Source organism: Phyllostomus hastatus, unplaced genomic scaffold (genome assembly GCF_019186645.2).
Source record: "Phyllostomus hastatus isolate PE091 unplaced genomic scaffold, TTU_PhHast_1.1 phas_contig_244, whole genome shotgun sequence".
In the NCBI taxonomy this organism is placed as follows: Eukaryota; Metazoa; Chordata; class Mammalia; order Chiroptera; family Phyllostomidae; genus Phyllostomus; species Phyllostomus hastatus.
Genome location: NW_025333796.1, coordinates 1,050,845 through 1,069,014, shown reverse-complemented (window position 1 = coordinate 1,069,014; position 18,170 = coordinate 1,050,845). Strand labels below are relative to the sequence as shown.

At 55.1% G+C, this 18,170-nt stretch overlaps 1 protein-coding gene across 1 annotated transcript in view; it reads left to right on the top strand.

Annotated features, from left to right (window-relative positions):
- The window catches only part of KMT2C (lysine methyltransferase 2C), a 206,699-nt gene that overhangs the window by 135,960 nt on the left and 52,569 nt on the right, over nucleotides 1-18,170 (top strand). Inside the window, 10 exon segments of the mRNA XM_045837738.1 lie at nucleotides 63-164; nucleotides 610-714; nucleotides 4,647-4,828; nucleotides 5,158-5,322; nucleotides 6,230-6,339; nucleotides 6,849-6,914; nucleotides 7,776-7,988; nucleotides 10,715-10,846; nucleotides 12,500-12,619; nucleotides 15,838-15,968. Of these exon segments, the coding sequence (XP_045693694.1) occupies nucleotides 63-164; nucleotides 610-714; nucleotides 4,647-4,828; nucleotides 5,158-5,322; nucleotides 6,230-6,339; nucleotides 6,849-6,914; nucleotides 7,776-7,988; nucleotides 10,715-10,846; nucleotides 12,500-12,619; nucleotides 15,838-15,968 (1,326 nt within the window).

The following is an 18,170-nucleotide window of genomic DNA, read 5'->3' as shown; positions in this document are numbered from 1 at the left end:
GCTGCTTGGCGCTCCTGGGGCGAGCTGTGCGCGGCTGTGATCCTCTCTTTTGCCTTTTGTAGGTGTCTGCTGCCGATGTTTCATCGAATAAGGATGAAGAGGAAAACTCCATGCACAATACGGTTGTGTTGTTCTCCAGCAGTGACAAGTTCACTTTGCATCAGGTCTGAGCTTAGTTACTTGTGCTTTTCCACTTCTGACTCCCCCCTGGCCCGTTTCTGCTTTAGCTTGTGTGCACTGAGGTTTTCTGATGTTTAGCTCTAAAGTTGTATAAACTAAGAAGGTACTTTTTAAAAATTACTGAATCAGCACATTGGTACATTCTTAGCTGAGGGCCCCGTTTGAAACATGTTCTTGTGCTCTGGCTGATGTGGCTCAGTGGGTTGAGCGCCGGCCTGCGAACTGAAGGGTCGCTGGTTCAATTCCCAGTCAGGGCACGTGCCTGGGTTGTGGGCCAGGTCCCTGGTTGGGGGTGGGGGGCCTGTGAGAGACAACCAATCAGTGTTTCTCTCAAACACTGATATTTCTCTCCCTCCCTTCCCCCCCCTCTAAAAATAAATAAAATCTAAAAAAAAAAATTAACGTATGTTCACATGTACTTAATTTCAGGACATGTGTGTGGTCTGTGGCAGTTTCGGCCAAGGAGCAGAGGGGAGGTTGCTCGCCTGCTCTCAGTGTGGCCAGTGTTACCACCCGTACTGCGTCAGTATTAAGGTAAATACACGCACGTGTAAGCGACTCCACAGCGACGCGTCCGGGTTGGGTTTGACTTGGGTGGTACGCTGCTTCCGAGTCTTCGGATGAATCAGATATTGTTGGCATAACGGTACCCACGTGGCGGTGCTTGCAGTACTGCATTTTAAGTGTTCCCTGAGGAAATTCACTCCACGATCTATTGTCTTAAATGGTAGTGATTATCTGCCGTTGTCTTGAGACAGTGAGACGTGGATGTGCGGGCACTCCATGTAAAGACACACTGCCCTGCTCCTTCCTGAGGCCTGGGGCTCGGCCGCTGCCTGTTGCCTCCTGCCTGTGAGAGCCGCTCCCCCTGCTGCGCCCTCCAGCGGTGCGCCCTCCAGCGGTGCGCCAGGTGTCCTGCCAGGCTGCTCGGGTCCGGGCGCTGGTGTTTTTGATCAGTTTGGGCCAGTCGTGGCCCTAGTTTCTCGAAATTTTTTCTCTTTCTCCTCTCTACCCCACTTCCTGGAAAACCCCGGTTTGTGTGTGTGTGTGTGAGCGTGTGTGAGAAACTGTAACATTTTCCCCGGATTGCTGACACTCTGCTTCCGTCTGCACTGAGTCTGCGTCGTTTCTGGAGCACTCCCCAAAACTCACGCTGCTCTGCAGTGTGTGACCTGCTCTAGGCCTGTCCAGTGGGTGGTTCCGGTAATTGTATTCTTTAATCTCAGGTCCATTTTATACTTCATCATCTTGTAGTTTTAAACTTTTTTTAAGTTTTTTTCCCCATCAAGTCTTTGTATATATTTATCTGGCATTTCTCACTGGATTAACTAGTCTTTCTCCTCATTAGGAGATGCTTTCTTGCTTTGTCAGCGCCTAGTAATTTCCGGTTGAACGTGGACACTGTGCATTGCAGTTGTGCGTTGCAGGGAGTGTGGGTGCGCCTTCCCGAAGCGGGGAGTCTGCTGCGGCCGGCAGGTACCCGCGGGCACGCGAGCACCTTGAGAGGCGCCCTTCCAGGCACCCTGGTCTCGCCCTCGAGACCCTTCCTGGTGCGGGGCCGGCCTTATGCGTGTTGTCCTAGAGCTGCTTTCAGAGTTTTGTGTGTGAAGGTGACAAATACTGAATATTTTGTTTTATTTGTTTATTTTTGTCAGATTGGTAATGAATATTTCATTTTAGAAATTCACAGGGACCCCTTTGAAACACAGAGCGGGTACAGCTTTGTGGTGCCAGTGTAACGGTGCCGTGTGTGTCAGGTGGTAGCCTCTGCAGAGCCCCGCCGGCGTGGGCGGGTGGGGCCCAGACAGCCTCTTAGATTGTTGTGGGGATCGTTCCCGCCTCCCGGGCCCGCCGGGGCTCCCCAGATCACACTTCCTGGCTCCCTTGTGGCCCCAGGGGAACCCTAGTTGCGGCTGCCACAGCCTTCCTGCTCCCCATCCACCGGGGCCCGTCCGCGCTCTGGCTGGCTGAGACGTGGATGTTTCCACTGTCGCGTGGGCTCTCGTCGTTGGTTGTCCCACCGACACACCCCCGAGAGCTGTTCCCCCGGTCCTGGGTCTCTGCTTGGCTTCCTCGATGTGCAGCTTGGTGTTCAGCTGGAGGCTCCAGGGAAAGCTGTCCGGGCTGCCTCTTGCTTCTTGGGAGCCTGTCCTGTGTTCTGAGCTCGGGGACGGCCTGCTGCGCTGGGCTCTCCCACCCTCGGCAGCGCCGGGGCCATGTGTACAGGCCGAGGACCGCAGGCCTCCCCGTGCTCAGTCCACTCCTCCCCGGCCGCGGCTCCCCAGGCCGCAGTGCGGGGCTGCCCCGTGCCTGCCGACAAGCACTTCCCAGGTTGTGTCTGGGCTTCCGGTGTTTTGCCATGGGGCGGGGGGGGGGCGCGGGGGGAGGCCTGGTCCCAGTCGCCCCATCGCAGCTGAGTGGATTTGCTTCCACACCATGACACACATGTGTCTCACCCAGACGTGTCCTGGAGGGGACATCCCCCCTGAGAGAGCTCTTAGGGCTAAACCGGAGAGCTCTGGGATTGGGGGTGGGGTGGGGGTGGGGCCACTGCTGGCACCTTGAAACCGTGCGGAGCGGTCAGATGCGCACAGGCAGCACAGCTGCGTTTGGGAGTCAGAAGTGTCCTCAGGGGTGACGGAGGCGTAGCCACCAGGTTTGGTGCATCCGAGAGCGAACACAGACCAAGTCCCCAGGGAGTTTGGCTGTGAGGTGTCACCGCATGGGTCTCTGAGAAACGGGAGAATGTGCCAAGAATGAGGAGAAACACCTGGGGTCTGTCTCCCCGTTGGTCTGTCGGTCGCACCAGGGACCGCCGCCCAGACCTGGGCCTCGGGCACACCCTGCTGCCTACGTCTGCCCGCAGCTGGCCTCTCGCTGCCCCGGGCCCACCGTGAGGTTCAGACCCCGTGCCCCGCCGGGTCCAGGGGGTCTGCTGTCTGACCCTCCCCCGAAGAGCTTGGGGCTGCTGCTCCCCCCGCCCTGCTCCCCCTACCCTGGGCTCTTAAAACACACCCGAGCCTTCTCCCGGCTGCCGCCCCATGGGGTTCTCCTGCTACTGTTCGCACCCCCTACGCTAGTGTACAGGCCGGGTGCGGCCCAGGGGTGTTCGCTGACATCAGAACAGTGTGCGCAACTTCTTTATTTTCCACGGAGCCTCTAACAGCGAGAAGGAGACGATGATCCTCGACTCCCCGTCAGCTGGCTGGTGGTGGGGTCTGTCCGCACCTCCTGGGGGGCTCGGTCGCAGCACAGCGGGCGGTTCCGGCCCTTCCCCGTGTCTCCGGGGAGAGCGCCGCCTGCCCCCTGCACTCTCTCTCCAGTCCGGCGCAGGGCCCGCGCTAGCTGTCATCCTGAGCCTCCTCTGGCAGGTGGTCTGCGGGGCCACTGCTTCCCGGGTCCCTGCCCCCCTTCCTTGGCGCGCACCCTCCTTCTGTCCCTCGTCCTTAAGGGGCTTGACTAGATGGGTTACCGGGGCACGGAAATCTGTGTCCTTGGGTGTCTAAAAGGTGTTAGACTTCCACGCTGTTACTTGTGTACTTGGTTAAGAAGTGGACCTTGAAAAGGAATCCCTGTAGAGTTGGGAACTTCCCGACCCTGGTTGCCGAAATCAAGGTTGGCTGCATTTCCTCTTGGGGCACTCCCAGACTTCCTTCCTCATCACGGTCTGAGTGCTGCCGTCTCGATCGCTTGTTCCTTTGTCACGGCGCAGGCCCTCCGTCACTCCGTCTGTGTGGGGGACTCTGGTCTCGTGAGGTCTTTGCGTTGGTTTCAGAGTCTTAATAGTTACATGATGTGGCTGCTTTAAGGAATTTTCCAGAAGTTGAGGGATCCTCAAACTCTTGTAGAAATTCTCAGAGTATCCAAGATGTGGTGGCCGAGAGAGTGAACAGAGGCGTGAACGGGAACTTCCAGCGTCCCGGCTTCACAGCCGAAACCCTCCAAGACCGTAAATTGTTCTCGGGAACTCACGGTTTTGGCATTTGTTTGGGTTTTGTTTTTGTTTATTTTGTGTGTGTGTGTGTGTGTTTACATTTTTATATTGATTTTAATGTACAAGTGCCTTTGCAGTGTTCCCGAGTTTCAGAAGCATGAATTCATGAAATACCGAGGCGAAACTATGTGGATCCATTCTAAATCTTCTGTTAACAGTAATGGGGCAGTGTTTTTTCATTCCCGTAAAATCCAGGCACCACACCCACACAGTGCACATAAAACCCACAGCACCGGGTAGGTGCATGGACTCAAGGGGGGTATTAGAGCAGGCACCACCGCCCAGAGGTGGACCCCCAGAAGCGCGTGAGTGGGCCCACGCCCGTGTGGGCCCCGTCAGTGATCGGGAGCTGCTGGCTGCTGGCCTCCTTCCCGAGTGCAGGCCCCTCGGCACCGCGTGCGTCTGCGTGGTGTGTGCGGCCGTCGTGCCCGCCATGCATGCACGGATCGCGTGACCAGCCGTCTCTTTCCAGATCACTAAAGTGGTCCTCAGCAAAGGCTGGCGGTGCCTGGAGTGCACGGTGTGCGAGGCCTGTGGGAAGGCCACCGACCCCGGGCGGCTCCTGCTGTGCGACGACTGTGACATCAGCTACCACACCTACTGCCTGGACCCGCCCTTGCAGACCGTGCCCAAGGGCGGCTGGAAGTGCAAATGGTACTCCGGGGTCACGGTTCCCACGCTGCTCGCTCTCTCAGCTCGTTCTCTCCCACGTTGCTGTGGTTTTAAAGAGTTAGATATACGATGGGGGCGGGGGGTGGGCTGGGATGGGAGTGAAAGACAAAACTGCACTTGAACAACAATTTAAAAAGTTGGCCACATGCACTTAATTGCATGATACATAGTTGCCATGGTCCAGACGGCTAGTCAGGTGTTTCAGATACGCGTTCAGTTGTCTCCCCCCTCTTCTGTGCATGTGTAGCTTCTCGGTTTGCAGGACCTGAATCCGTAAGTAAAGTTGCACCTTGGGGGGCGTTGGCTTCCAGGTGTGTGTGGTGCCGGCACTGCGGGGCCACGTCGGCCGGGCTGCGGTGCGAGTGGCAGAACAACTACACGCAGTGCGGCCCGTGCGCCAGCCTGGCCTGCTGCCCCGCCTGCTGCCGCAGCTACCGCGAGGAGGACCTCATCCTGCAGTGCAGGCAGTGCGACAGGTACGGCGCGCCGCCGCGGCCCCGCCCTCCGCGGGCTCTCCCCTCCCTTGGGGGGGGGCGGGGTGGGGGCAGGGGACAAATTGTTCTTACGTTCAGGGAGCAGCGCTTCTGCTTCCCAGGTTACTAGTCAGCACGAACCCTGTGGGCGTTTCCCGTAGTCTCAGTTCCAGACAAAAAGATTTTTAACCTGGGGCTTCTTGGGGGTTTATGAGCCCCTGGAAATCAGATGGGGCAGAGTTACGGCGTGCATGTATGCGTTTCTCTAGGAGGGGTTCAGAGTGTCTCGTTGGATTTTACAAAGAACCTCTCACTCTCCCCTTAAAGCTCTGGGCAGTGAGAGTGCGGGTGTGAGACGCCAGCCCCCACTCTCCCTGCGTGGTTGGCGCGCTGCTTCGCGGTCCAGTGCTTTGGGAGGGGATGAGAGGGCACGCCCCGTGAGCGGTGAGCGCCGTGCGAGCCATGGCAGCCCCTCGAGGCCCTGCCCGCGCTGCCCCGTACGGCGGCCGGGTGGCTCCTTGCCTGTCCCGGTTTCTGTCCAGCAGCTCCTGCGCTGGGCTTCTCCACGGCGGTCACACTGCATGGGGCTCGGGCCGCGGTGCCCCGGGCATCGCTGAGTTCCCGTGGGCTTGCCGGGCGAGCCTCGGAGCCCGCAGTGTGGGAGCGTTGCGGTGACCCCGGCCTCTGCACACGGCTGCCCTGCCTCCCTCCGAGGACTCCACTCCCGGTCCGCCTCAGCCGCGGGCGTTCTTGTGGGTGGGTGGGCAGGGCTGGGGCAAGAGGGGAGCTTGGCTCAGGCAGGGGGGCGTTTGAGGGTCAGGGGCTGGGAGCTGGGAGGCTGCCAACTCCTGCCGTTAAAAGAAAACCGTTCCCAGATTCTGTTCTGACTGCACAAACTCGGTCTTTGCAGATGGATGCACGCGGCGTGCCAGAACCTGAACACGGAAGAGGAGGTGGAAGGCGTGGCAGACGCCGGTTTCGACTGCAGCATGTGCCGACCCTACATGCCCACGTCACATGGTGAGGGGCGGCGGACCGTGCCCTGTGCCCCCTGCCCCGTGCAGCCCTGCGCCTGGCGGTCGTGGCCAGCGAGGGCTGCACTCTGCTTCCTCCTCCTCCTCCTCTGAAACTGTCATTGGAGCAAGTATTTTATGGAAATTAAGTTGCTTTTGTTATACGTTAACTTCTGTTATTCCAACTTGATATACTGAAACAGTTGGCTTACATAGAGTAAAATAAGCGTATATTTTAGATATGAAATGTAATTTTGCTTTTGCACCTCACAGCCGTGTGGTTGTTAGCAGGACGTGGAAACCCAGTACTTCTGCCTTGAGCAGTTTTTCCTTCTTACATGCGTCTGCCCTTCACCGGCTTGTGGTAAACGCAGCCTGTAAACTCGGCTTACGCTCCGAACTTCTCTTTTAGTAACGTGGTTATAGAAATGCAAATTTTAATCATTCATAGATACGTTTTAAATGTATTTTACCTCTTCCAAAAAAATGACCCTGCGACCTTTTCCCTCCCGCCAGTGCCTTCCGTGGACTGCTGTGACCCCTCCCTCGTGGTGCAGACCCTCTCGAAGGCGAAAGAGCTCGGTAAGGCCCCGGCGCTCGGTGGGCGCTCCCCGGTGCCAGTCACATTTCCGAGGGCGACGGGCAGGTGCTCGTCTCCTGCTGCTTCCGCGGGGCCGGATGCCCACGAGTCTCACCCAGCTGGCCGCGGAAGGCAGCGCTCACACAGTCGCCGTCGGCTCCCTGCTGGCTGTGTTTTCAGTGACGCGTTACGGTGCGCGGTTACTCGCTGGCAGAACGCACGGCCTCGTTGACAGGCGCCCTTAGAATGAACTCCTCGATCATTACGTTTTTCTGTGATAGATCTGCCTAGGTTGGCGATTAACACTGTGCTTTTATTAAACTCCCGTTCTTCTATTTGATATCACCTCATACAAAAGTATGTGGACAGTTCAGAACTTGTTCTGATGAACAGTTCCGTGGATTTAGAAATTGCAGGGTGTCTCCTTGTGTACACCTCTTCCTGCACGTGATCGTATCCATACTTTGCTTTCCAGCTGGGCTTCTGGAGTGTCGTGGTTTCTCCTGCGTAACTGGCCTCCCCCTTAGGTCCGGCAGGGTCCCCAGGGAAATGGGTCGAGGAGGTTGAGAGACAGAAGCGTGGTCCTCAGTGCCGCCGCCTCCTTTCTGACGCCCGGCCCTGATGCACGTGCAGGGAGGTGCCGGGGGGCTGTCGCTGGAAAACGCACAGCCTTTCTGCCCGTAACTTGAAGTTTGGCCAGCGACTCTTACTTTTAGTTGACTATTCATTGTTCGTGCATTTCGTCGGTGACTGTTTTATCAGAGTCACACTCCCTGGGCACGCGGGTGCTTTGTAATGTTCATGGGACTTCCCAGAGTCAAAGCGCAGGTTTTAGTCTGTACCCTTGGGTGTTGTCACTTCAGATCCGCCCAAGACGTACACCCAGGACGGCGTGTGCCTGACCGAGTCGGGGATGACGCAGCTGCAGAGCCTCATCGCCGCCGCCCCGAGGAGAAAGCGGTCCAAGCCCAAGCTGAAGCTGAAGATCATCAACCAGAACAGCGTGGCCGTGCTGCAGACCCCGCCCGACCCGCAGTCCGAGCACTCCCGGGACGGGGAGATGGACGACAGTCGAGGTGCTCCCAGCCTTCCCCCTCCCCCCCGCCCCAGCCCCAGTGTGTCTGCGGGAGCGAAGGCGTGTGACGTGGCTTTGACAGTGCGAGGGGTTTCTTAAGGGCAGATGCCACTGGCCTCGATCGCCCTCGACGTGGCCCCTGTCCTTTCTGAGTGGGTGGTGGTCTTCGACATTGCCTTTGCGGGCTCCCTCCCTTTTCTTGTGACCTTAGCGCAGAGCTGCATCACAAACTTCCCAGGGGTCCGTGTGCTTGAGGGTCACAGATATGGGAAAGTTTGGGGTGGGGGGGCTCCAGAGTCCCAGGTGGCGGGCCGTGAGCTGGGACACCACGGCCAAGTGAGAGCCACAGGGGGGGAGTGTGCGCTCCTGTCCGGACACGGGCGCGCCGTCCTCAGTCGTCCGGTGTGCCTGCGTGGTCACGGGTGTCCGCCCCGAACTCTGTGCGTGAGCGTTGCTCTGGTCTGGTGTCAGACTCTCCCAGCGGAGTTCTCGTGGAGTTCAGCGGAGACCGTTTTAGTAGTGCTCACTGCGTTCAGTGGGAGTTACGTGTTCGCTCATTGTGAAGCAGACGACCACGGGCTTGCCCGCGTGTAGGGCCGTCCTCTTCTTGCAGACGACGCAGAAACAGAGCGGTCATCGTGTTTGTTCTTTCCTGTCTCTGCCCTGAGCGGTGCCGTGCGCTCTGGCGTGCCGGCTGCTGGGTGTCGGATTGGTGCGCGAAGCTCTCCATGCGTGGAACTCGGTTTTAGTGTCAGGAGGAAACACTGCTGAGATACGTAGCGACGAACACGCTGATTGTGATGCGTTCGGCAACTGCTGTGGAGAAGATAGAGGAAGAATTGGGGGCGCACACGTGGGGTGAGGGGGTCAGGTGAACCAGAGTGGCACCTGAGCACAGACTTCAGAGAGCTGAGGGAGGGGCTGCCAGGACGCCCGAGGGCACAGCCTCTGGGCAGGGAGGGAGCCCATGCAGAGGCCCCGTGTGCCTGTGCCCAGCAAGAGCGAGGAGTGCGGTGCAGCCAGGTGTGCCCTGCAGACTGAGCAGAGGGGCGGGGAGGAGCTGGTGGGGTCAGAGGGGAGGGGAGGGGAGGGGAGTGGCCGGCACAGCCGGCAGGGCCAGGAGGTGCCGCTCACGGAGCTGAATTCACTGTGTGCGTGGGCTGGTTTCCACGGGCTGCCCAGACCGTCCCCATGTCTTTTCCCACAAAATAAGTAAAAGACACTTTATTTTCTCCAATAACTTGATTGATTTGGAGATATTGAGTATGTTGGCCATCTCCCGCATGTTAAAAAGTTAATTGTTCTCTGTGTCAGTTTGATTGCTATCAATCTGAACTCATCTACCCAGCCGAGGAGCACCGTCCAGCGAGATGTCTCCAGCACAAAACATCACAAACCACTTTTGACACATTTGACCAGTCACAGCACCTTCTCCACTCACTGCACAAACCTTTCTGTTTTTACCTTTCTTTAATACAGCATAACATGCTGAAAGTGTTGCTTATTTTCTTAGTAAAGTGGCCACGCAAAAATTTGCCAGTTTTGATGTTTTGTTTTTTCAATGCACACTGTTGTGATAGCTGTCAAGATACAATCTAACAAAATTGTTTCGAGTGAGGTTAAAGACAACTGAGCGCTACTGCGGTCAGGGCATGGAACAAGACAAAGGAACTATCGGCCAACCCAGTATTCTCAGAGGGGCACTGGTCTGCGATGCGCACTCCGAGGCTCTCGACGGGGCGGGGGGTGAGTTAGGAGACTGCTGCAGAGAGGGTCTCGGTTTAGAATGGGCGTGCCTGTCGGATGCTCCTGCTGCTCTGCCCACTCACCCGTGTTCCCTTCCAGTGCCCTGTGTCGGGTCTCTGGGGCTGGGAGAAGAGCCCCCTGGTGGTTACGTGTGGCCGACATGCAGCTACGCAGAAGCATGGACTTTGGAGCCGAGTGACGTGGTGCTTGGCGGTCCGTGCGTCTGGGAGGCGCCACCCAGTCGGCCGGGGCACAGCGAAGGGCTCTCGTGTGCGGGGCTGTTGGATGCTGTCTGCGCGGCGGCTCCACGGGCAAACCCAGGCAGTGCTGCGTCGCACAGAACTGGGGAGGCGTCTTGACAGTGCACATTGATTTTCAAACCGGGAGGTTATTGACCCTTTCCAAAACGAAACGCGCAACAAGCCCCGGGCAGGTCCTCCCCGGCCTCTGTGCGGCAGCACTGAGGAGGGGCGCTGTTCCTTCCCCTGCTGCTCCCCATTGGGGCCTTGTTGTGGCCACGGCCGGCACCTGGGGCTGGAGGCGGTTTGTCTGGAGTCAGTAGTTCCGTTTTGGAGACAGTGTTTCAGGAGCTGAGTGACACCCAGCGACAGCCTTGGTTGGGTCTCAGAAGGGAGGGGGAGGCCGCGGAGCAGGCCTCGGGGCCCTGGGCCTGAAGGCGCAACCAAAAGCGGGGAAATGACGCCAGTGCAGACTGATCGAAAATGGTCTTTTTGAGCATTTTCTCTGTGTTGATTCCCCTTCCCTGATGAGGAGGCTTCGTTTCCTGGGGCCGCTGCGTTAGGCAGCACGCGCTCTGCGGCCATTTGGGGCCTGACCGGCAATCGCTGCTGCACGGCTCCTGTCCGCTGGGACTCGGGGTCGGTGGGGCGCCGCGGCCACTCTGCTCCGTGTCTCCCGTTTCATGGGCATTATTCTCGGATGGGGTTTCCCAAGTTTGTATGTGCATGGACTTTTTTCCAGAAGGAGAACTCATCATGGATTGTGACGGGAAGTCGGAATCCAGTCCCGAACGGGAAGCTGCGGATGAGGAAACCAAGGGCGTGGAAGGGACGGAGGGCGTCAAGAAGAGGAAAAGGAAACCTTACCGACCAGGTACAGGGCCTGCACGGGATGTTTCTGTCTAATAAAAACTTAGTTAGTTTAAGGGAAATATAATAGCAAGGGCTCCAATTGTAATGAAACAATCAGATGAGATATGGCTTCTCAGCCACTCAGTAAACTGAAACTTGAATGTTAAAACTAAAGGACTACGCGATTTGAATATGCTTTTTAGGTGACAAATCCCTGAGGTCGAATGTGTGGTACTTCACCATGAGTCATTATTTAATGCCTCATCCCAAATGTTACCCACTTTGTTAAATGCCTTACTGGGTGGCTGTTTTCTTATTTTTTAAACTCGTTTTTGTGTCCACACAGGAGTAACCGTAAATCCACAATAAGAAGGTGATGTGTTAGGGCTCTTATGCCTTCTAAACCTTACAGACCTGTTAGTAGTGTGACGGTGAAACACCACTGTCTTCCTTCAGCCTTGGGGGTGGAGAGAGAGCTGTCTTCCTGGTCAAATTTTATTTGCTCTATTCGAAAAAGTTATTGAAAATATCACAATACAGACTTGTAGGCTTTTTACAGGCAGTTTATTAATTTTTTTTTAGTACTCAGTGAGGTATTAACTTGAATCACTTAAACCTTTATTCTTCTGATTGCTTACTCTATTGGTAAGAGAGACCTAACCTACCTTTCGATGTGTGGGGAAGAACTTCCTCACTGTGTGTGCGTCCTGCAGGGCCTTAGAAGCTGAGCTTCCTTCCGATAGGCCGCCTGTGAGGACCCAGATGAGTGTCAGCCACATCATTGTTCGAAGTGCTTTCATTTCTTCCTGATGATGAGGCTTATGAAAGGACACTCATTTTTTAGACACTGCAGGCTCCTTCTGGGGACTCATATTTTGTTTTTTTCCTCTCCACCTTATGTGGAAGTCATCCATCCCTCGAAGTGGCTGGCCCAGTAGGTCACAAAGTGTGCTGTGAGACTTCTGGACCATAGGACAAGAGCTGGTGGCATTTGGCGTTGTGTGTGTGTCAGGCAATATTCTAAGCACTTCTCATCTGTGAATGTATCATTCCGTCCTCGTAGGTGCGCGGAGCTGCATTACATTACCACTGTTTACACGGAGGGGTCTCGAGCACTGAACAGTTACATAAACTGCCCAAAGTCCAGTAGTAGCCAGAACTCCAGTGCCCTGCCCCAGGCCCCGTGCGCTCACCTGCAGGGCGGGGAGAGCCTCGTGTCTGAGGGCCTTCACCGGGGTCCGCAGACACTTTTCCCCAAAGTCATTTGAATTTCGTTTGGATTATCTAGTAGTTTAGTCAGTATTTGGTCTCTTTTCTCCCTCAGCTAATATACAAATAATGTTAAGCAATGAGATGTGAGTTACTAGCGTTTGTTAAATAAGGAGTATTTACTCTGACGTGGACAGGAGGAAAGGCATGCAGCCTTGCTGTCTTAATGAGTTTTTATCTCTGTTTCGGTTACTGAGTGATGAGGTAACAATAGTTTTAACCTCTTTTATTTGTGCATTTCCAAACTCATGTAATTTTGCATTAAAATGAAAATTGTTTAAATTAGCCCATATTGAATCTGTAAAATGCTTCACTCTGTAAGACTAAGCAGTTTCGCCTTCTTCACTGTAGAAATATTGGGAGAAGTTGGTTATTTACTAAGTGACCCAGTTCTTCTTTTGCTCAGGTATTGGCGGATTTATGGTGCGGCAAAGAAGTCGAACCGGACAAGGGAAAGCCAAGAGATCCGTGATCAGGAAGGACTCCTCCGGCTCCGTCTCCGAGCAGTTGCCTGGCAGAGAGGACGGTATGGGTTCTGTTTTGTTGAAGCCCGTAGTGTTGGCGTCGCTGCGGACTGGAACGGCCCCGACAGGGTCACCACCGTGATCCCAGGGGCCGGTGCCTGCGGACTGAGCTCGCCCACAGATGCAGGAACTGGGCGGCCACGGAAGTGCCTGGAGCCCAACAGGGACTATTTATTCCTTTGACGGTCTGCAAATGAGCCCCCTTCTTCCCCGTGTCCATACAGGTGGTTCCACACCGAGTCACTCAGTCACGCACTCGGCCCTTCGCGGCCGCCTCCCCACAGGCCTTTCTTTGGCGGCCTCCACTGCTCAGCATGAAGCCGGAAACTTGTAGACAGTGTAGTTGAAAGGAATAGGGTATCCTGGCAATTCTTAACAAAATTGTATATTGTTTTAGAAGTACCTCTTCCAAGTAATATTCTGTCGTCTTGACTTAGAGTGTCAAAGAAAGTTGAATCACTGCTTGAATCACAGCACAGCTTGAGAAAGCGGTGCTGACGTCATCGCTGTGGTCGGGGTGTCATCGCTGTGGTCGGGGTGCGTGCACGTCTGTGCGGGAGATGCTTTCCGTGGGGCGCGGGGAGAAGAGGTGCTGTTTGCGCCATGTGCTCCCAACAGAGCGCGTCCACGGTCGGTCAGGAGGTGGGGTTTTGACCTCTGGGTTAGTGACGGGAACTGCTGCACGTTTTTAAAAGCCAGCAGCCCCCCAAGCAGTTGGAAGAAGTCTCTGATAGGCTATGAACGGCCCAGGTTCACAATGCGGCATGTGCAGTGAAACTGTTTTTTGTGTTTTCCATCTCTTTCTCTTTATTTTCTCCTTTAAACAGTATTCTCCTCGTCTGCGCCATCTGTTGAGTTTTTAATTCTTTTGCATTGTCCCCTTTTCCGAACTGTCAGAAGGGCGGTCCGTGGTTTCCCTCCGCAGCCAGCTCCGGAGTCTCCTCCCTCCACGCCGTCTCCCCCCTCCCAACCCGGAGTCTCCTCCCCCCCTGCCGGCTCCTCCCTCCACGCCGTCTCCCCCCTCCCAACCCGGAGTCTCCTCCCTCCACGCCGTCCCCTCCCAACCCGGAGTCTCCTCCCTCTCCACCGGCTCCTCCCTCCACGCCGTCCCCTCCCAACCCGGAGTCTGCTCCCTCCACGCGTCTCCTCCCTCCCTCCCCACTGGCTCCTCCCTCCCTCCCCGCTGGCTCCTCCCTCCCCGCCGGCTCCTCCCTCCCCGGAGTCTCCTCCCTCCCTCCCCGCCGGCTCCTCCCTCGACGCTGTCCCCTGCCAACCCGGAGTCTCCTCCCTCCCCGCTGGCTCCTCCCTCTCCGGAATCCCCTCCCTCCCCGGAGTCTCCTCGCTCCACGCGTCTCCTCCCTCCCTCCCCGCTGGCTCCTCCCTCCCTCCCCGGAGTCTCCTCCCTCCCCGCTGGCTCCTCCCTCCGGAATCCCCTCCCTCCCCGGAGTCTGCTCGCTCCACGCGTCTCCTCCCTCCCTCCCCGCTGGCTCCTCCCTCCCTCCGCGGAGTCCCCTCCTCTCCCTTCTGTCTTCGAGGATTCTTCATCTCCCTGTGACTCGCTCTGCCTCTCCCTCTGACTGGTGCAGGTCGCTGGGGCCGGTGCCTGGCTCTGCTCGGCCTCCCTTACCACGTGTCGTGTGGCGGACAGGCCTGTCCACGCGTGACCGTCGGTTCCACGCCCCTGTGAGTGTGTGTTCCGGAGAGCGAGGTGTGCACCTCCTGACAGGCGGGTTGGACAGGGGTTAGTCATCTCAGGGAACCTCGGCGTGCCTCGGACCGGGAGCACGAGGAGGCGACGCCGCCCCGGGACTTCTTGGAGCGCCGTTCCCAGGCCGAAGATTCTGGGCCCGCCCGTGTCGTGTAAATTCAGGCTTCTTACCCATTGGGGCCAAAAGGAAGCTGACGGGTTCTCATGGAAGAGTTTCATTTTTTTTGCCGTTCCATGTAGCGCCCCGTTCTGTGACAAAGGGGCAAGCGGTTCTCTCTGCTGGGGGGGGTGACGGGGACGGGAGGACGGGAGGGTGTGTGCGCATTTGTTTCGCCGGCTTGAGCCGCCGGGGCTCCTTCAGGGGCCGCCCCCGCCCCCCCGACCCCGCCCCCGCCCCCGCCCTGCACGGCACCTCGGGCATCTGCGCCTCGCAGGAGGGCCTTAACCTTGGTCTTCCGCTCCCCGTTCCTCATAAGGCTGTGAAAACTGGAGTTCAGGGGTCACTGGATTTTATCAAATTTTCAGTTTCATTTAATTCTTTTGTAATTTCTGTGGTTCTTGTTTTACTTTAAATTTTGGTCTTTGAGGACTCTTCATTTTCTGGCTAGATTACTAATCCATTAAAATATAGATTGTTTAGAAATATTTATCCATCACTTTTAGTCACTTTTATTTTTTATTTTTTATTTTTTTTAAGATTTTACTCATTTATTTTTAGAGAGAGGGAAAGGGAGAAAGAGAGGATTGCCTCTCGCACGCCCCCTACTGGGGCCATGGCCTGAAACCCGGGCATGTGCCCTGGCTGGGAATCGAACTGGCGGTCCTGTGGCTCACAGGCCGGCACTCAATCCACCGAGCCACGCCAGCCAGGGCTGACTTTAGTCATTTTTAGAAGAGTCAGTGTACCTATGAATTCTGGCAACAAAAGTGGTCCCTCCTGCCCCCCTGATTTTCAGAGGGGGCGGAGAAGTAGCAAGAGTGCCACGGAAGTGCTCGCCGCCTGTGTGAGGGTGCTCTTGTTCTCGGCGGACTGCGTGGTCCAGAGCTTTTTGTTTCCATTTCTGTTCAGGGGTTGACCATCACTCATCGCTGAGCACGTTCTTAGTCTGTCAGCTGTTACATATGTATGTATCACACACACTAACTCGCAGTAAACCCCCCACCTTGGGTCTGCCGGACAGAAGGACACACGTTTCTGAAAAGCCTTTTGTGGCCTGTTCCCATTAAATTGCACAAAGATGCCGTTCCTGCTAAACTAGTCGCGTACGAGTAGCCGTTTGCCCAGACGTATCATATTAGCACGGGGCAATTTCGCTTTTTAGCTTTTAATAGAATGTTGCAGTTAAAGGAAAAACACAGGCTTCCGCTTTGGGTACAGGGAGGCACTCATTAAGAGATGGTAGGAAACATGCCGACACTGAAGAGAAGTTAGAGAAAATTTTCTGTGATACTACGTAAAATTTATACACGTCTGAACTACCCCGTGCTCATAAACCCGATGGCTCTTTCCAGGGTGGAGCGAGCAGTTACCGGATGCTCTGGTGGACGAGTCTGCGTCGGTTACTGAAAACACCGAAAAAATAAAGAAGAGATACCGGAAAAGGAAAAACAAGCTTGAAGAGACTTTCCCTGCCTATTTACAAGTAATATTTCGCTTTACATTACATCTCATAGATTGTTAATGAAAGAAATGTATATTGAGTTTTGAAAAACAGGTTTGTTGATTGTTACTTTTTTACTTGTTTTTAATTAGTTACCGTAAACGCTATTTTAACGTTCCAGGGACTCCTAACAATTAATGTTTACTTTCTTGTGCTTTGATACGTTCCACAGAGTTCTTTTTAACCCCGGTTTTTCACTTCTAAGTATTTCGTCAGATAGAGAAGGACACTCCCGGGTCGCAGGAGGCGGGTTCTCACGAAGCAGGTGCATGGGGCACTGTGCCCTGTCTCGTCCTGGGGACACTGCAGCCGCCGCCGCGACTCTGCGGCGCACCAGAAACGTGTCTTTTCCGACCTGACACATGCAAACGAGCTGTAATTTTGATGCGTTCCCACCAGGCGGCTTATGTTGCATTGGCTGCGGTCATTTTTTGTCCCACACGCTAACGGAAGAGAGGTCAGTGCCCCCGACTGCACAGTTGGGGTGGCAGGTTTCAGACGCACCGCAGCGCCCACGTGAGCGCTCTGGGGTGCAGGAACAGGGTCCCCGAGTGAGGACGGCCAGTTGGCAGCCAGAGCCGCAGCCTCACTGACCAGCCCCTGATTGCTTTTGGAGGCCTGGTGAGCCGGAGGGTTAAGCAGGAGAATGCCCTTCTATGGGGAGAAGTTATATCGGTAGTGTGAACTACGTGAAAGCAGACAGCTGGCGGTCCCTCTGGTGAACATGGACCAGAGAGCCCGGGACCCGACATCTTGCCCGTCCTCGAGCTGATTCCACATTCCTGAATGTGTTGGTCATTCCCCTCCTATATAAGAAGCGTAAACGTTAACTGCTTGAGTGAAGAGTTGTCTGTGTTTGAGAGAGAGAACTGAAGTCAGAGTGTGGTGACGTGCCCGAGTGGACTTCGTCGAACAGCCACCATCTTAGGCGCAGTGTCTGCGTCAGAGTGCCAAGTCTGGCGAGCCCTGGTTGGGGTGCTGCGCCGGTGCCCATGGGCTGCGTGGTCCTGTTCACCGTCTGCGTGCCCAGCATCCTGCCCTGTGATGCTGTGGCCACACCCACTGCCCAGAAACGCCGAGATTAAATCAGAATTGAGTAGGCAGTGCCTGACTCTGTTTTACTTACTGTCCTTAGTGGAGTTTTATTTCCTATTATATATCCATTTATCCCAGTTTTGTCCATTTCAGAAATACGTAGCAGTCATTTTACTGGTCAGGAGAGAGACCCCTTTGTTTGGGTTCTCTCTGCACGCTGTTGTCAGTGTTTCCTGTCCCCTCCACTGCGCTCTGGAGAGCCCTTCCTGCCCGCACTGAGCAGACCAGGTGCTCCTTCCCCTCCCCCACCCCCTCCCACAGAGTGTGATCTGTATTTAGGAAGCTTGCTTTAGCTGCTAAAGAAAGTATGGAAACCGATTGCTGCATACATAAGCAGAAGGATCTGATTTCCTGGGTCCTGCTTCAGTATTCACCTGCCGAGCTGAGTGGTGTAGTAGCAGCTTGTTTCTTGCGGTGGGGTGGGGGTGGTGAAGGAGTAAAGGAAGCGTCTGTGAGGGTGATCTTTCCTGGACATCTTGTGGTAGTACTTATGGTTTTTTCCCCATCGAGGGGGTGGGGGGGCAGAATACATGGTGACAGAAATCCACTAGAAATTTATTAATGTTTTCCAGTGTTTCTTTATTAATTACAATGATGCCGAAATAAAATACAAGTGATTGTAGAGTCTGCCCAGTGGAAACGTGTAGGCAGCCGCTGCTGAGTCACAGTGGCACCCCCGTGAGGTCTCCAGGTGGCCCTTGGGGTCACTGACATGTGATGAAGTCAGAAGCCCTGTGGGGCCGCCAGAAATGAAAACCCACCAATTTCATGACAGCGTCACAGTTTCTCATACATACAAATACAGTCGTCCAAGTCATTTAAAGAAAAAACCTTGCTAATTGTGGTCTCAGATTTCTCCAACGTATACCAAAGTTTTTTAAATAGAAGAACTCTAAAAGTCGAAGAAGCAAACCTATCTCCTATCCAGTGACTTAGCTTTATGGATTTTCAGGTTTTTTTCATAGTCAAACAACTCATTCATTTAAAGAATGTGAAGAAAACTGCACTGGAACAACAATTTAAAATGTTTAAAAAGATTTTTTTTAAATGTGAAAATCTTGAATAAAATGGGCCATGGACCTCTACCAG